Source organism: Lissotriton helveticus, chromosome 6, assembly GCF_964261635.1.
Source record: "Lissotriton helveticus chromosome 6, aLisHel1.1, whole genome shotgun sequence".
Lineage (NCBI taxonomy): Eukaryota > Metazoa > Chordata > Amphibia > Caudata > Salamandridae > Lissotriton > Lissotriton helveticus.
In genome coordinates this window covers 1356641381-1356659272 of record NC_136067.1, presented here as the reverse complement: position 1 = coordinate 1356659272, position 17892 = coordinate 1356641381, and the positions used below count along the sequence as shown (strand labels likewise).

The window sequence follows — 17892 nt, the reverse complement described above, 5'->3', positions numbered from 1 at the left end:
CAAGAGGGTATGAAGCGTGGCATCCCCCATCAGAAAATGTTCCAGGGCGTACGCCGGATCGCTATGTCCACCGTACCACCACTCATTTAAAACCAACAAATGGGAGGCTTGGTAGTAGGACAAGATGTCAGACGTTGCGAGACCCCCACAGTATGTGGACAAAAAACAAGTCCGCAGTGCCACTCTGGAAACACCCCCAGCCCATAAAAAACGGCCCAGCAATGAATTCACACGACGGAACCACTGCGGGTCCACCCTGTGTGGATGGTTTTGCAGTTGGTATAGTAGTCTAGGAAGGGCCACCATCTTGAAAATTGCAGACCTGCCATAGATATTAAGGGGCATGCGCGACCATGTTTTGACATCTGATTGGACCTTGTCCCATACCGGCTGTATGTTACGCTCCCATGCAATGGCAGCCGACTCCGACAGGAAGACTCCCAGATATTTCAGTCCACCAATCGCTACTTGCAGATCCGACGGCCAAGAAGACGCCTCGGACCGTCCCCCCTAGCACCCAGAGAGTCGACTTTCGCGGGTTGAGGTAGAGTCCCGAGACGTCACCAAAAATGCGCAGTATCTCCAAAATTCGAGGGCCCGAACGATCAAGGTCTGTTAAAAAGAAAAGGACGTCATCCGCATAGAGCGCGATCCTATCTGAGAATCCCGCCCCCCATACAAAGCCACGAAGCTGCGCATCGATGCGCACCCATGCAGCTAGTGGCTCCATGACCAACGCAAAGAGATACGGGGACAGGGGGCACCCCTGCCGGGTCCCCCTAGCAACCGGAAACCTCTCCGATATGGCTCCTGAAACACGTACCGAGGCGGTGATGTCCGTGTATAGCAGTTTGACGTATGAAACAAAAACCGGACCCAGATTGAGGGGCGGCAATAAAGCAAAAAGGTACGTCCAGCTGACAGAGTCAAACGCTCTGTCGATGTCCGCGAGCAGGAGCGCCGCCTGCTCTTCTGTCGCCCCCATCGCATCCACCGCCACCTGCGCACGTCTGATATTGTGCCTTGTCGCTCTGCCTGGCATAAAGCCCGCCTGATCTGGGTGGACCAAATCCACTATATACGGGAGGAGACGATTCGCTAACGCTTTAGCCAACAATTTGGCTTCAAAATTGATTAGAGATATTGGGCGATACGACTCGTGCCTATCGGGAGACCTGCCCGGTTTCTGGAATACCACAATCTCAGCCTGACGCCAGTCCACCGGCAAGCTACCACATTCCCGCGCTGCTTCCAACGCCCGTCGATAGTGCGGTCCTAGCTGCAAGTGAAATTTCTTGTAGAATTCACTGGGAAAGCCACTCGGTCCTGGTGCCTTACCAGCGTTGAGTTGTCCCAGTGCATCGCCCAGTTCCTCCGCAGTCAGGGGAAGGTCCAGAGCCGTCCTGGCCTCATCCGATATCGCCCGGGGGGGAAGGTCAGCTATGAATTTGTCAATTGCCTCCGGCGGGAGACTGTCCCGTGGGGCGTATTGTACCGCATAGTAGGCAGCAAAACTCGCCGCAAGGGCAGCAGGATCTGTCATGGCAATCCCCTCCCCGTCCGTGAGACCCGGTAGAGTGATCGGTTGCAGAGTTTGTTGACACAACCGGTGGAGCATGGTGCAGGACTTGTCGCCCCACTGGTAGACCCTGCTCCTTGTGGCTAGCCAGGCTTGTCGAGCCTCGTCTAGTAGGACCGAGGCATAGGATTGCTGTGCCTGCAAGAGCAGTCTTAACGCGACATCACCATTGTCTTCCCTACACCGATCCTCCAATGCTCTCACCTTAGCTGCAGCTGCACTGTGACTTCCCGGCGCTTTCGACGGGCGGCAGCACACCAGGCGATGTCCACGCCTCTCAGCACTGGTTTCATGGCCTCCCAGACCGTCACACTATCCACACCCTCAGTCAAATTCTCCTGCCAGTATTGGGCTATCGCACCGCGCAGGCATGTCGTATACTCTGGCTGTTGGAGATGCCACGAAGACATCCGCCACCGAAACGGCCGGCGTGACTTGCGCAGCTCGATCCGCACCATGACCGGGGAGTGGTCCGACAGCCCTCGAGGTTGTATCGCGGCCTGCTTCACCCTATCGAGGAAGGCCCCTGGCACAAACACACAGTCTAGCCGGGAGAAGGAGCCATGTACTGCTGACACATACGTGTATTCACGCGTCCTGACATGCAAATGTCTCCAAGCGTCCACCCAGCCCAACCCATCCACCATTGCCCTCAGACGTGTAGGGGAGGTTGCCACTGCGGCCCCTTGCATTCTTTGCCTGTCCAGACCCACATCCATCACATCATTCCAGTCGCCACCTATCACAGCCAAGCAGTCCGGAATCTCAGCCCACAATTCAAACAGGCGCTCCGCCAGGGCCCATTGCAGAGGTGGGGGAGCATATACACTACCAAACACCACAGGTTCCATACCAATCATGCCCTTAACAAACACATAACGACCCTGGGGGTTGATCCAATGGCGTTCGTGAGTATAAGACAGTCGTCTATGAATAAGGATGGCTACTCCCCTCGACCCCCTGGCAAAACCTGCATGGAATACCTGGGTATATCCAAACCGTTGTAAGCTTAGAACCTTCGTTCCCAACATATGCGTCTCCTGCAACATCATGACATCAGCTGAATCCCTCTTACCCCAGCGCAGCACTGCCCCTCTCTTAATTTTGTCCAGCATTCCCCTGACATTCCAACTAAGGATTCGCATGGAGCCACTAGTAGGCGCCGTCTCCGGGGAATCACCCATAGTCTCGATAGAAAAGTCTCTGAAGGTCCCAGGACCCAGTCCAAGCTCCCCGTACCACTGACATCTTGGCAGCAAAAATCACGTGCATCCCCATCCCATCACCCCATCCCCCCCCTCCCCTGCCCACCAACACAACCCCCCCAACTACCCAACCTCCGCCCTTCCCCCCACCCCCACCCCTATACCTCACGGAACTTTGAAGTATCTGTCGCGGCATGGGGAGCTCCAGGCCCAAAACAGAGCGCCTAAAGCCACCCGTACCAATGGATCCCACTACTCTCCCCAACTAACAGTACCTCCCCTTAGGGCCCCCCCTCGAACGTGAGAGGACTAGGCCGCCCATGGGTCAGTACCCCGAGCCCTATTGAACCACATGTGACCTACCACTGAAACGGCGTGGGATAGCCCAACAACACTCATAACGCCCCTCCCGTGCCAAGCCATGTCCCAGATCTCACCACCCCAGGCGCCAGGTAATTGATCAGTGAGGCAACCACTCAGGGCCACTAGCATAGACCAGTGACGAAGTGTCGCTTGGGAAGCAAGAAAGGGGCTTCACGGCCCTCAGGTCCCAGACTCGGATTGCGTAGTGTCAGACTGTGCACCATCCAACGGGCCGCCCCCGGATCGGGAGCGTCGCCGTGAACGAGACTTCCTGTGTCTTTTGCCCTTGTTGGAAGATTCGCCCCTCTCCTGCGACGACCCACGCGATGCTCCAGGGTTCAAGCCCGGCTGGGCATTCGGTCGGATCCTGACCGTCTCATCAGTCCAGCTAAACACTGCCTCCGGGGTGTCAAAATAGTGGGTCTTGGATTGGAAGACAACTCGAAGACGAGCCGGGTACAACAGCGAATATTGGATTTTCAGACCCCGCAATTTGGCCTTCGCATCTTGGAAGGATCGACGTTGCTGCTGCACCAGCCTAGTATAGTCCGGGAAAATCATAATCCTGTGGCCCTCGAACAACAGATCTTCCTTGGCCCTCGCTTCACGAAGTATAGTGTCTCTGTCGTGGAAGTTGAGGATTTTAGCGATGACCGGACGTGGCCGCTCTCCCACCGGCGGTTTCTGCATCAGGGCCCTATGGGCGCGCTCCACTACAAAGCAACGCGACAGGACGTCCGGGGGAAGCCAACTCTCCAGCCAGTGCGTCAGGAACGCATCCATGGACCCCTTCTCACAATCCTCTGGAAAGCCCACGAATCGCAGATTATTTCGGCGCGCACGCCCTTCCGCATCCTCGACGCGTAGTGCTAGCCCCTTTTGGATCTTGGCCATGTCTTCCACCTTCTTTTTTAGGGCCACTACATCATCTTCCACCCCTGTGATCCGAGTTTCCGTTTCTGTGATGCGAGCAACAGCGTTGCGGTGGTCTTGGCGCAGCAGCATGACATCAGCTCCAACCGCACCTATTTTGGCATCAAGCATGTCCCTGGATTGAGTTATGGCGGCCATCAAGGCCGCATTATCAGGACCCGTGCCCTGGCTGCCCCCAGAGGCCCCGGATCCCCCACTGGGTCCAGTGAATTTATCAATCGTTCTTTGTTCGGAGGAACCAGTGCCGCCCCCACCTCTCGTCATGGTGAGCGATAATTGAAAGGTCCGCCCTGCACCTGCGGTGGGGCCTTCCCAAACAGCAATCCAACAGCAGAGTCCACACGGGGGACCAAGAAGACACTGTCGAAGCCTGGACGCCGTCTCCAGCGAGCACCCCCAGATAACGTGTGCCGCAGCCAAGTTCCGGGCGGTAAGGCCCAGTGGAAAACAATCGTCCCCACCAGACGTGCTGAATAAGGCAGTCTCCTTACTTGTTCAGGGCCTCCAAGTGCTAGGTCCGGACCTCCACCAGGGCCTATGAGCCAGGGCACGTACAGTGTAGTCTCAGTTCACCAGGACGCCCAGTCGCGTCGGACCTCCTGGCTCCCCCACACCCCACTCGGGTCTCAGATCAGCAGATGTAGGACAGGCACCGGGGCCCCCAAACCGAATAGTATAGATCACCCCCGGGCCACGATCCTCCGCACTGCGCCACAGAAGCAGGCTCTCCAGGGAGGGTGAGGGGGTGGGCACTCAGTTTGTCGCGGGCTATCTGCAGACCACTCCCGGTCCCCACCAGGGCAGCAGGCGCGTACCTCCAGGCGCGTATGTAGGTTCCACTGGACGGCACTACACAGCGTCACTCCACCGCTCCATCCAGCACTGCGAAATCAGTCCCAGCCCTCCAAATCGGACGTGGCGCTCGACCCTCCAGCGCCCCGGCTGCACAGTGCTTGTACCCTCGTCCAGGAGCCAGTGAGGATACTGTCCGGCGGGGGGTCGCCAAAGTCCAGGCCTCGGCGTCCCCAGGGCCAGGCAGGCCGCAGTCGTACTCTGATGCCCCAAGTGCCCGAAGCAGGATCCAGCAGGGACTCCCTCCGACGCGCCGCCGGTTCCAAGGGGCCCCGAAGTAGTAGTATTGTTTTACCTGTATTTAAGTTTTGATCTGAGAATTTTACAATTTGTATGCTGGCATCCTGGTATTTCAACTGTTCTGTTGATATTTTTAGAGCTGTTGATACACAGTTAATCCTCCAACTGTCCTGCCGTAGTGCTTGCATTTTTCCGCAGCTACTGTATAGTGGGCGTAACCTGCTATCGGAATATCTTCCTGCGACCAAGTTTCTTGCAGGGCTATAATGTCACAATCTGACCACTTCTTAAGTGGGAGGCCTTTATCAAGCAGTCTCCTGGCTCCTGCTATATTCCAAGATATCATGTGTATTGCATTTGTTTCAGAAGTAGAAACCGTAGCTCCCTTATGTCAGACCCTTTGGTTGTTCAATTTACTGGGTAGCCAGTTCCATTGATCTTGATTTAGGTCACTCACCCCATGTGTTCCTTTTATTGCTACAACCGGGTTCTGGGCTGTATCACTCTTGCCTTTTGCATTATGTAGAATAAAATATACCTGTGCCGCAGGTGTCTTGTGATTTATTATCCTTTTTGTGTCCTGCTGTTCAATTTCTTTCAATGGAAATGGATAACGCAGTCTTACTGGTTCTTTTAATTGAATGTCCCAGGCAGAGAATTGTTTAGAGCTGTTTAGTATTAGCTGTGCTAACTCCAATGTCTGCCATGTTGTTAATGTTTGTTCATTTGTTGTGTGGATTTCTCCTGGGAGAAATTGCACTGCTGCAAGATCTGACGATTTTATATGTTTTAGTTCCTGAATTGCAGCCAAGAGCTTCAAGCTATTGCCTCTGTTTAAAGTATCACAGTTTCCCTGCGTTTCATATTCCGGAGACCATATGTGCTGATGATCTACCTGGTCTTTGGTTGTTTTTCCTATTATGGTATCTTTGTCCTCCATTCTCTTGTTCGGAGTTTTGACTTGGTTAGTAATGCAGATACTAAGTTGACCGCCATCGGGACATTGCTGCCTGGTTTGTGTAGGATTTTGAGGAGATGCTAGAGAACGTTGGGCGTCCTGTCCTCTTCTTTTGCTAGGTGACAAGTTAAGTACATTGTATTTACTTTCCCTGCATATGTAATTCTCCTTGCATCCGATTTCCAATCGTTAGTGTCGGTAGGTTTGGAGGTTACCGCTGGAGACCTCTGCTCGTGAAGATTCTTGACAGAGTGGCTTGCTTTATTGTAACTCGCCGTTTTGACATATTTAGATTATCCTCTTGATCGTCCATCTTTTTACCTGATTCCTCCTCAGTTTTATTTTCCTTGTTGTGTAACCATTTCCATAAAGAGAGATCGTATTTTCCAGGCTTATTTCTGTTAGCTGCAATGTTTAGTTCATTATATGATCTACTACTATCTTCTTGCTTTACTTTTGCAGCTACAACAAGTTGTTCCACTGACTCGCCGAAGAGTGGAACTCCCCACCAAGAAATGTGCGGAATTTTGACAGTGCCCGAACCGTGTACACGCTTTTGTATCCTATTTCATGAAGTGGTATAACCACCTTCTGCTGCTTGAGTCAAGGTTGTAATAGGAAAGTGCCTTTTGAATAAAACTGCCGAAGTTGCTGGTAAATAACTTTTCCAATGTAGGACACACAATTGTCCTTTTTGCGCACTTTCTATGCAGTACTGTGTTACCTCATGTAATTTGAAAAATGTACACTTCTGAAATATCGCAACACATAAATAATGCTTTAACGCCCGTGGATCTGTAGAGGGATGATGGCTCTGGAGATGCAGTTTTGCATTAGTTTAGGTACCACGACGTATATTGAGGCAGGGAGGAAATCGAGACTCATGGGGGAATATTAAAGGAAATGTGTGAAATGCCTTGTGTGCCCATCTGCTTGTTTCTTTTTGTGTGTGTATTCATGCTCAAGAATATATAGTATTGTGCCAAGTAACAGAAAATAACAGTTTTCAAGATGCAAATATTACAAAACAAGAAAATGTTAAAATATCACTGCTTTTGTCTTTTGTCGTGAGTAACGATTTAACCTATTTTGTTCCTAGAAACCATTTCTCATGTGTTTTGGTATGCGCTACAACCTACAACTAGTATAGAAGTCAAGAAGTATGTAAAGTCTTGCCTTTGGCCACACACCTAGCCCCGCCCACTTGCCACATGTAAATGAGTACCTGCACTATTTAAAGCACTGGGTCAAAAATACAAGATCTGATGTTCAGCAGGATTGACCTAAACAAGAGCAAGAGGCTGTCTTAAATGGCTGAGGCGTGGGTAGTAGATGTATTGTAATGTGCAAATTAAGATCTTTTCTGAAATGTGACATTGCATCTTATGTTTTTGTGTGTCTAGACTTCTTGGGGATGAAAATGGTTGGCGAGTTGCTTCGGATGGGCGGAGCGTTCTTCATGCCACGCACATTTAGGGGAAATAAGCTGTACTGGGCAGTGTTTGCTGAATACGTGAAAACCATGCTGCGGGTAAACAAGACAAGTATTTTTAGCTATCGGCAACGTTTTTTTTAATTTATTTTTTAAAGGTTGTCTCCCAAATATGTATTAACAACATCCTTCATCCATCTTGTAATTGACTATCGTGACTAACTAGTAGAACTTGTACTCTTATTCTGGTTTTAGCTCGTTCTCATTTTCTGTTACCAACGAACACCCATATCTTTGACTTTCTGTAGGGTCTCGTTTATGAAGACATTCAACCCTTCATTAATTCCTGAGCTTGGAAGTCTGTATCTGATGAAGTAGCTCTCCTTGAATTAGTCTCTTTTAAACGTTAGTATGCTTTGGACAGTCTAGCAGGGCAGCGCTGGATTGTAGAAGTGACTCCAGGTCCAATACCAATTAAGCATTTATCTCAGTGGGTTCAAAAACAGGAACCTCAGTCTAAAGCCAAGCAGATCCCTCTAGTTGTTTTCCTGGTGGCCCCCCCAAACACAGTACTCCGATAATGGGATTTATCAAATTTAGTGCTATACTATTTCATCACAAGAATTTGAAAATTACAAAATTATTAATTTCAGATTATTATTTTGAGTGCTTGGCTTTTATGTTTTTTTTAATTGATCTTTATTAACATTTATTGATAATATCTTTGGTGGCCCAGTACAGCGCTCAGTCATGCCTGCAGTCAACATTGAACTCAACATAGCTGGGTGTGCTTTGAACCTGTATGTCCATGTGCGTTGATGTGAGCAGTGGAAGGTTTGGTTGAACCGTGGTTGGAGTGCTGCACAGTGTCCCTGCATGAGTGTGCCATAGTTCTCGGTAGGAAGGCTGAGGAAATGGTGGCCAGAGTCCAGCTGGGTGTTTTGTATTGGTTGGAACTGATTTATGATTGTTTTGTAGTATGAAATAGATGTTTATTACAATGAAAAAGTACAGTACCCATACATATTCATTCTACTTTGCAAGAACAAGTATTGTACATTTGTTGAATTATTTTACTGTCACAACTGAATGCCTGAATATGGTAGATGTTTGTAGCATCAAGAAAGATTTGGTCCATTTACTGATCAGTCGTTTAAATATCAGAGAACCACCTCTGACTCAATTTTAGGGCTTCATAATCTCAGTCCAGTCCTCTAAAACTACGTGAATGATTTTTGCTTACCCATAATCCTTTGTCCAGCAGCGGTTCCTCCACTGAGGCGAAGGAACGTCGCCCCACTGCTTCAACTGCAAGCTCAATACAAAAAATTGCACTCTGTTATTATCATTTTATGTTTTGTATTTAGCTTGCAGTTGAAGGGGCTTGGCTGGGCTCCCCACATCACAGGGAGGAGTGGTGGGTCCATCTTAAATGCCCATGTAGGTTTGACCTGCCCAGGCTCCCATTCCCAGTCTGAGCACCGAAATACAACGCTCAGCCCAATCACAATGCTGTATTGCAGCGTTGCGATTGGCTGGGAGCCTGGGTGCTTGCTACCTGGTGCCTGTGTGGAGGAAAGGTGGCGGGTGGCAACCGGCATGTCGAGGAGGTAAGTTTCTTTTCTATTTTCTTTTACCCCCACCACTACCCAGAACTTCTTTCATGATGCCCTGCGCCTTCTCTTTACTATCATAATGCACTGGTAAATATAGGTGTATTTAAGTGACTTTTGGCTCTATATAGTACCTTGAGAATAAATAATGCCCAGTATAAAGTAAGATAGGGTTGTATGCTTCTAGCATGCAGAACAATTTAAATGTAAGTCTGTTAGCTTGATAATTAAACAGTTAGAAAAGTGAATAAACATTTTTTTTCGGTCTAGTGAAGGATTTCTACACCAACCAAAATTCCCCCTACAATGAATTTCTCCGTGTTAAGATGCCTTCACCAAATTCCTGTTTCCAAGAAATCACCTTAATAACTAGGTAGAGGTTTAGCTGGCTTTGGAGTTGAGAATTTGTAACCAGAGCCATTTATGCTAGAATCAAAATCAATTCATTGCCTTTGCATAAGCAGTGCTTTAATTTACAGGGTGGCCATGCTCCTGTGGAATTCTTTGTGGAAGGTACCAGAAGCCGAACCAGCAAGACTTTGACCCCAAAGTTTGGTACGTTTTTTTCTTTCTTCATTGCAGATTCCTACATAGGGGCCTGCCATGCATATCAAATAAAGAGTCATTAATTGGTAATGTAGTAAAAAATTCGAACATATTGCTACCTCAGATAAAGATGCACAGTTTTAAAGTATTATTGTTAATTACATCGGTTTTGTATTAAGCTTCTTTTGGATATCAGTCATTACCATGAAGTACGATGTTATGGTATGCTGTATCTGATCAGAATGATTTCTAATCTAATCTAATCAAATCAAAACAAGCTTTATTCGATTTTTTTGTACGAACAATCATAAAAGCAGACAATAAAGTCTGAATGATTACTAAGATAACTAATCTTTGGTGGACCTCATTTAAACCAGAGTGAAATATAACTAATGTGCTTATACAATGTTTCTGAGTATTCCTCTGAAGTCTCCATATTTACAGATTTCATACGCATTTCAATAGTTAGGAAGGAGCTTATATTTTAGTTCCTTTAAGAATTATGTCACGCGTTGCTCATTTGTATCAATGTGATTCTCTCCATAAAACTAAAAAGTGATTTCACCTACAGATTCCTTAGTTGTGCCAGGAGGTGTCAGGAAGTCATGTGCCCTGGACCCTCTGGTCTATAATTTATACAAAAATTCTCAGGAGGTTGATCTAGAAGGACTTGACATCGACTGCTCTAGAATTGGGATAAGGTTTCTATCTACAGCACTATATGTGTATTATGCAGTCCTCATTTCCTGCATTCTTCTTAGCTTTCAGTGCTTAGTCGTTGAATAAGCCAAGAATATAGCAGCCTGCAACTTGAACACAAACACTCTCAAGTCAAAAGTCAGTAGTTAAATAAAAACAAAAACAAGATGCCCCACCCTAGTATACCGCAGATCTTATAGAGATTTCTAGCTGTAGATTCCTTGCTCTAGAATATTCCCCAGAGGTCAGACTGGATCAGGGAATTTTTTATCAGTACCCCATGGTGCCGGTAGGTAGCTTCATTTGGCTCTGCATCAGCATATTCTGTGCCGTATGTGACTTGCACGGTGCCTATATAGGCGCCACCACAGCACGCTCACCTCAGTTCTTTTCTTCCCGCACCGGGCAGTGCAGATCTGGAGAGAGCTAACCCTGGTCTTTTCAGACAGACTTGTTTCTCAACTTTGTGCTTAGTCCTTTTTTTTAGATTTGATCTCCTGGTGTGTTTGGGGTGTCTCCCAAGAAGCCCACAGGCTTTAAACCATGCAGTGCTTGTCACAAGCAGATGTTTGTAACAAACCCATATCTGGCTCGCCTCATGTTTGGAGCAAGACCACAAATCCAAGGCTGCAAGGATTGCCGCGCCATGAACCCCAAAATGCTAAGGGATCGGTCTCCCAATCTTCTCACCGCCTGACGTTGATGACCCCACAACGCTCTCGATCCCGGTCTGGTAGAAGGTCCTTGGGTAAATTACATGAAAAGATGTCTAAGACGTTGGTGCTCTTCAACTTCTGCACACTGGTCCAAGTAATTGAATGTAGCGCAGGAGCGTTTGCACTCTAGGCCTCGCTCCATGGTGGAGCTTGTGCTAGGGTCGACTCAGCGCCTCCCAGAGCCAGAGCGACTCCCACCTAACTCAGAGTTGTCTGATGCTATTCACCTCGTATTTTTGTGGTCCCAACACTCTGGAGCATATTCAGGCTCCACGGGTACAGGAGAGGCCCCTACTGGTTCTCTGCCAGCAGGTTCGCCCATAGACGCCAGTTGGGGCCCTTAGATCTGGTGCTGGATCAGAAGCGGTGGCACCCATGAAACAGCAAGCATCCTCAGTGCCCGCTCCAGTGCCGATGTTGCGGACGCCCCACATCAGTGCAGACCCCATCGTTATTCCTGACTCTGACATGACTCCGGCACTGAGTGGTACCATGCCTTCCACGTCGGAGCCTGTGCCTTTTTTTTTGACAAGCCTGGAGAGGGTGATGATTAGGAGGGTCAGAGGACACTTATGGCTACCATCAACCCCTGGATGATAGAGAGGATAACTGGTATGATGATCTGACGGATGCAACTGCAATTGTGGTACGGAGGACAGTTGAAGTCCTGGACCTTCAGCTGCCCACAATGGCAGTCAAGATGAACTTCTTGATTGAGGTAATTCAACCAAGAGTCACCCTTCAGAACCCTTACTTCCATTCAGTAAAGTCCACACAGATGTCTTCCTTGGTGCCTGGCCCAAGCCATGCACAGGGGCTCCTGGGAACAGGACAATTGGCCACTGGCATCACCCCTCTCCAGGGACCCCAGTTTCCCCACCCAGCACCCCACCCCGGAGAGCTTGGTGGTCTAAGCCTCCACTTTGAGGATAATTTCCAGTCTGTTCTCACCACTTCACCAGATAGGGAATTCAAAAAGCTTGGATACCTTTGGTAAGGGGATTGTATGGCATGACACAGAGGCCAACATTATGCAAATCTTCTTTATTGCCCCAGCTCAGCAGTAACAATGATGAGAATATAGAACTTCAAACAACATTCTATTGCAGTACATAGTCCATGAGCATGCAGCCATCTTCCTTCTTTGTTGCTGCTGCTTACAAGATAAGTACCCTAATTTCTTTCATTATTCTTTGTTTTTATGACCTTTTTATGAATGATTATATATATATATATATATATATATATATATATATATATATATATGTACATCATATATGTATATCGCATGACTTGGTCCTATTGACCCTAATATGCGATTATTCCTTGTAATTCTTGCTTGAGAGAACATTTCTCTCTCTCTCTCTATTCTTATATCCTTCGGATCTAAGCATTGTGGTGTTTTTGTCCGGTCTCTACCAGAGCCTCTTGTGACTCCTTGACTGTGTGCTGTGTGTTTTCCCACACCCGCACAATGAGAATCCAACATTTTCCCCCATCGCTCACCTCGGATTGCTCCTGCGACCTTTAAAAACACAGCCGCAGCTAGGGGCGTGGCCGAGGAGGAGACCAAGATGGCCGCCTCTTGCTGAAGCTCCGCCGGTCCGGGGAGTTAACGCTCGAAAAATGCGGTAACCCCCGATCCTGAGGTGCATCCAAACCCGCGATCCTGCACAACATCCTCCACAGCACGACGGATGCAAATTTGATAACGGTGGCGGCAGCGGATCCGAAGATACGGCGACCCGACCAGCGGCCGGGCGGAGCGTGAGGAGCGGCGGCGGCGCGGAGCGGAGGTAGGGCGAGCTGCGCGGGGGGCGCCTGGGTGGCCTGCGGGGTCCAGCCGCGGTGGTGTCTGTGCTCTGAGGGCTGGGGGCTCGGCTCCGCGGCGGGCCTGTTGCTACCCGGCTCCCGTTGGGCGGCGCTGTGCGCCGGATCCGCTCACGGGCCTTTTTCGGCCTTGGGGGCGGGCTTAAGCCGGGAGCTCCATTGGGCCCGTGGCGGGGACGTAGGCCCGGCGCTGGGGGCGGATTGCTTGGCGGTTGGCCTGTGGGGCCGGTCTGGGTGCTGCTGGCGCCGGCGTTGCCCGGCCTCGTATCTGCGGCGCAGCTGGCCCCCTCCACCCCCCCGGTAACGTTAGTGAGGGGACTAAAAAGACACGCCGCCTAGCCTGACGGACCACGAGGGCGCCTGGAAGAACTGCTCCTTGTTCGCCTGACCCGCAACACACAGTACGCCACTCACTGCTACCTGTGACTCGAGCCAGGCAGAGCCCTAACCAGCCTCCATAGAGGGTGCACGATCCATTGCCCTGCACAGCCACACGGCCATTTTGGACAGCGCTAGTACGAGGGGACGAGTAAACGCACGGAGACCTGGGCCGGGTGGCCCTGCAGCACGGCCACAATGGGAAAACGCGACCTCAATCAGCGCAAACTGAACTTTGCTGGGGCCTCCCTACCCATCGCTGACCCCCCACTAGAGGCCCGAATGGAGGCGACTGGGGGTGAAGACCGGGAGGATACCACTTCCCTCATGACAGCCATGATGACGGAGATGAGGGCAGGTTTCAAGGCGCTAGACGGGCGATTCGACAATCTGGAGCGCCGCATGGAAGACATGGGCTCCAAGATCCAGGCACACGACCGACGACTGGACCTGGCAGAATCCAGGATTTCCGATGTGGAAGATGGCGCGACGAAATCCCTGAAGAGGCTGGAGAGGGTGGAGAGGATCCTCAAAGAAGTGGCCATCAAAAATGAGGATCTCGAGGCCCGGGGACGAAGAAACAACGTGCGCATCACTGGCATGGCGGAGACGACGCAAACTGGCCGGATGGACACGTTTGTCGAACAGTTGCTCATTGATCTCTTTGGCCGAGACTCCTTCACTCAGGGTTTTGTGGTGGAACGTGCCCACAGATCACTAGGGCCCCGGCCCAGAACAGGTCTCCCGCCGCGCCCAATCATAGCTCGCCTCATGAACTTCAGAGACCGCGACACGGTCCTCCGAGCGGCACGAGATCGTGGTGTGGTGACATGGCAGGGCAACACACTTTCCTTCTTTCCTGATTTCACCTTCACGGTCCAGGAAGCGCGCAAAAAGTTCAATGGAGTTAAAGCCACACTACGGAATCTTGGACTGCGCTACGGAATGCTCTACCCAGCTAGACTTAAAGTGGACATTGATGGCAGGCCCCGCATCTTTGAAACACCGACGGAGGTACAGGAATTTTGCCACCATTACAAGCGACGAGACGAGGGCCCATCTCGGTCTGGGTCACACCCGCCTGCTTCCCCGCTCAGAAATGCCTCCCAAACCAGCGATGATTTATTTGCCGAGACGGGCAATGGCTGAACATTATATCTAGACATTTCGGGCTGAAATTTTACTCTTGTTGCCTTTCGGGCGCACCGACTGGTTTGGTTACACATGCTCAGATTATCCAATATCGTTTGCTCCCCGACCGGCGTGGCGTTGCCACTCCCCATGGCGGATGCCACTGTTGTCTCACTACTCTTTTTCTTAATGCAGCTGAGCTCTAGTTTTTCAATGTACTTTGCAACCCTGTGTTTTGTTTGGCTCGCTGCATGGTTCATGGGGATATGCCTCCCTGGGTTGTTTGGAGGCTGGGTGGGGGGAGGGGGTGGGGTATGTTTATTGGTTAGTTTGAAAACATTCTGCACTCAGATAGCAAGCACACACCACATTCCGTCGCACGTCTCAGTAGCCCCTGGCTCTCCCTGGATTGAACATATAGACACAATCTCTCATGACCAGACAGCCCAGGCGGGATGACTTGTCCCGGATTACCCTGATGTCATGGAATGTCAGGGGTCTAAATGACACGAGGAAATGCAGGCAGGTCTTCAACTATCTAGGCAGGCATACAGTCGACATTGCGTTTCTTCAGGAAACACACCTGAGTCCTACAGGGTCCCGGCTACTGGCTAGGAGCTGGGGTTCGCACCGCTTTTTCTCCGACTTTAGCAGATATTCCAGGGGGGTGGCCATCTTGGTACATAAACGAATACCCTTCATACTACACTCCACGGTAGGAGACCCGGAGGGCCGTTACTTGTTGGTGACAGGCTCACTGTTTCATCAGACAGTTACCCTGGTAAATGTATATGGCCCCAATACTGACACCCCTGCCTTCTTTCAAGACTTACAGGCGAAACTGACCACGACAGCCACTGGCCACATACTTGTCGGGGGGGGACTTTAATTTACTCCTTAACCCCACACGTGATGGGACTTCGGCTGCTGCAGACACTAGGAAACACTCCAGACCAGTCATGGTTGACATATGTGAGGGCTACTCCCTCGTAGACATCGAAGCTAGACTACACGGGAATTCCCCAGAGTATACACACCATTCCAGCTTCCATAACACTTGGACAAGGCTAGATTACTGGCTGCTCTCCCCCGGGGTGGCTGCATGGGTGACGTCGCACACTACGCTGCCGCGTACATTGTCGGACCACTCCCCAGTGGCGTTACAACTAGGTATCCCACGACCTGGCGGCTTTGAACGGCAATGGCGATTCCCCGGTAAGGCCCTTGCTGACACGGTGTTCACCGAAACAATCCGAACTGCTATCATTGACTATTTTGAACTAAACACGGGGTCAGTGGAAACACATGCAACCTTGTGGGAGGGGTTTAAGGCCACTATCGGGGGGGGTATGCATTGCCACTCATGTGGGAGTTCTGCGCTCTATTAGATCCCAACTTACACGCCTTGAGAACGACATCCGAATTGTGGAAGATGGCCAGCTCCGAACCCCTTCTGAGACACTTGAAACGCGCCGCCTTTCCCTGCTGCTGGAGTTTCGGGAAACAGCCGATAGAGAGCTACATTTCCTGACCACACAACACTCGGCACGGCAGTATGGGGAGGGAGACAGACCCGGGAGGCTGCTAGCGCACCTACTCCGCCCACCAAGACAGGCGCAGTACATAACAGCAATAACGACCCCAGATGGTACACTACTACACACCACCCCCGAAATATCCCACGCCTTCTTAACCTATTACACTACCCTCTACTCCTCGTCCACTGCCAAAAACCTACGTGCTCAAGGCTCTTACCTTGACGAAATTGCACTGGTCTTTCTGGAAAGACACATGCAAGAGTTCCTTGCACACCCGATAACAACCGACTCGGTAGTGGAAGCCATAGACGCCCTACGAGGCTCAGCGGCTCCAGGTCTCGATGGCTTCTCGGCAGATTTTTACAAGGCCTACAAGGAGGAACTGGTGCCGGAGTTAATAGAAGTCTATGCTGAGGCTCTGGAGACGGGTGTTTTGCCCCCCACGTTTAGGGAAGCGGTCGTCATCTTGCTCCCGAAACCCGGAAAAGACCCGGCCCTCTGTGGCTCCTATAGGCCCCTTTCGCTATTGAATACTGACTATAAAATCTTGGCGAAAATAGTGGCCACGCGGCTGGCCCTTTTAATGGAATTCATCATATCCCCCGCTCAATCGGGGTTCGTGCCACATCGATCCACCTCGCTGAATCTGCGTACCTTATTCGCAGTGCTTCACCGGGTAGACCCCAACACTCCGGCAGCCGCAGTGCTTTTAGACGCTGAGAAGGCGTTCGACTCCCTAGAATGGCCCTTTTTTCTATCAATTATGAGACGAATGGGCATGCCGGAGTGTTTTGTCTCCACAGTGGCGTTGCTATATACTAAGCCCACGGCTCGTATACGCCTGAATGGCACCCTCACAGAGGCGTTCTCCCTGTCCAGAGGCACGAGACAAGGGTGCCCCTTGTCCCCCTTGTTATTCATATTGGCGATGGACCCCTTGGTCCGTCACTTCCAGGACAACCACAGCTTCCGGGGCCTACAATTTCGCACAGGTCCTCTGCTTGCATCGTTGTATGCGGATGATCTAATACTCTATGTCCGTGCTCCGGCCGAAAACTTGGCACCACTATTAGCGGAAATCACGCGGTTTGGCACCTACTCCGGGCTGCGCATGAACTGGCGCAAATCCCTCATTTTCCCGCTGACCGCCGCCACTACGCCCTGGGAATGCGAGTACCCATTGGAGTAGTGTGATGAATCGGTGAAATACTTGGGTATACACGTCCATCTTAACACGGTGGACATTATTCGACTCAACTATGGCAGAGCACTAGATTTTTTGGAGGATAACATTGACAAATGGCTCCGGCTACCGCTTTCAATGGTGGGACGCATTGCCATAGTGAAAATGGTGGTACTGCCCCGGTTTTTGTATTTATTTAATAATATTCCAATACCTCTGACTAAAATTTTTTTCACGCAGCTGCGAACATTACTGCTACGGTTGATATGGGGCAACAAAACCCCTCGAGTTGCGTGGCATGTTTTGACCCTGCCCTACGAGAGGGGTGGCCTGGGAGTACCCGATTTTTATCGGTATTTTCTGGCAGCACAAGGTTCCTTCGCATACCCATGGTTCCACCCAGATGCGCGCATACTATTCTTGAAACCAGAGACGGACCTGGTGTTACCCCACTCCTTGGCTACACTGCTCCCGAGGGGGATCCCACGCGACCCCCAGGATATCCAAACGGTATCGTCCACATGCTGGGCATGGGAGAAAATCCGGAGGTTACTTAAACTTGATATACTATACTCCCCACTCCACCCCCTCCCTAATGCACACTGGCTTCCGATCACTGGCGAGGCAGTGGTGCGTACTACACTCTCTAAGTTCGGCTTAAACACGGTGGGAGACCTATTCCCAGACGGACATGCC

General features: G+C 50.5%; 1 protein-coding gene across 3 annotated transcripts in view; it reads left to right on the top strand.

The window, feature by feature from the left end:
- Positions 1 to 17892, top strand: part of GNPAT (glyceronephosphate O-acyltransferase) — a 555169-nt gene that overhangs the window by 272562 nt on the left and 264715 nt on the right. For all 3 annotated transcript variants that reach the window (XM_078649084.1, XM_078649086.1, XM_078649085.1), the window contains exons 5-6: positions 7534 to 7661; positions 9655 to 9730. In XM_078649084.1, coding sequence (XP_078505210.1) covers positions 7534 to 7661; positions 9655 to 9730 — 204 coding nt within the window. The remainder of the gene's footprint in view (positions 1 to 7533; positions 7662 to 9654; positions 9731 to 17892) is intronic.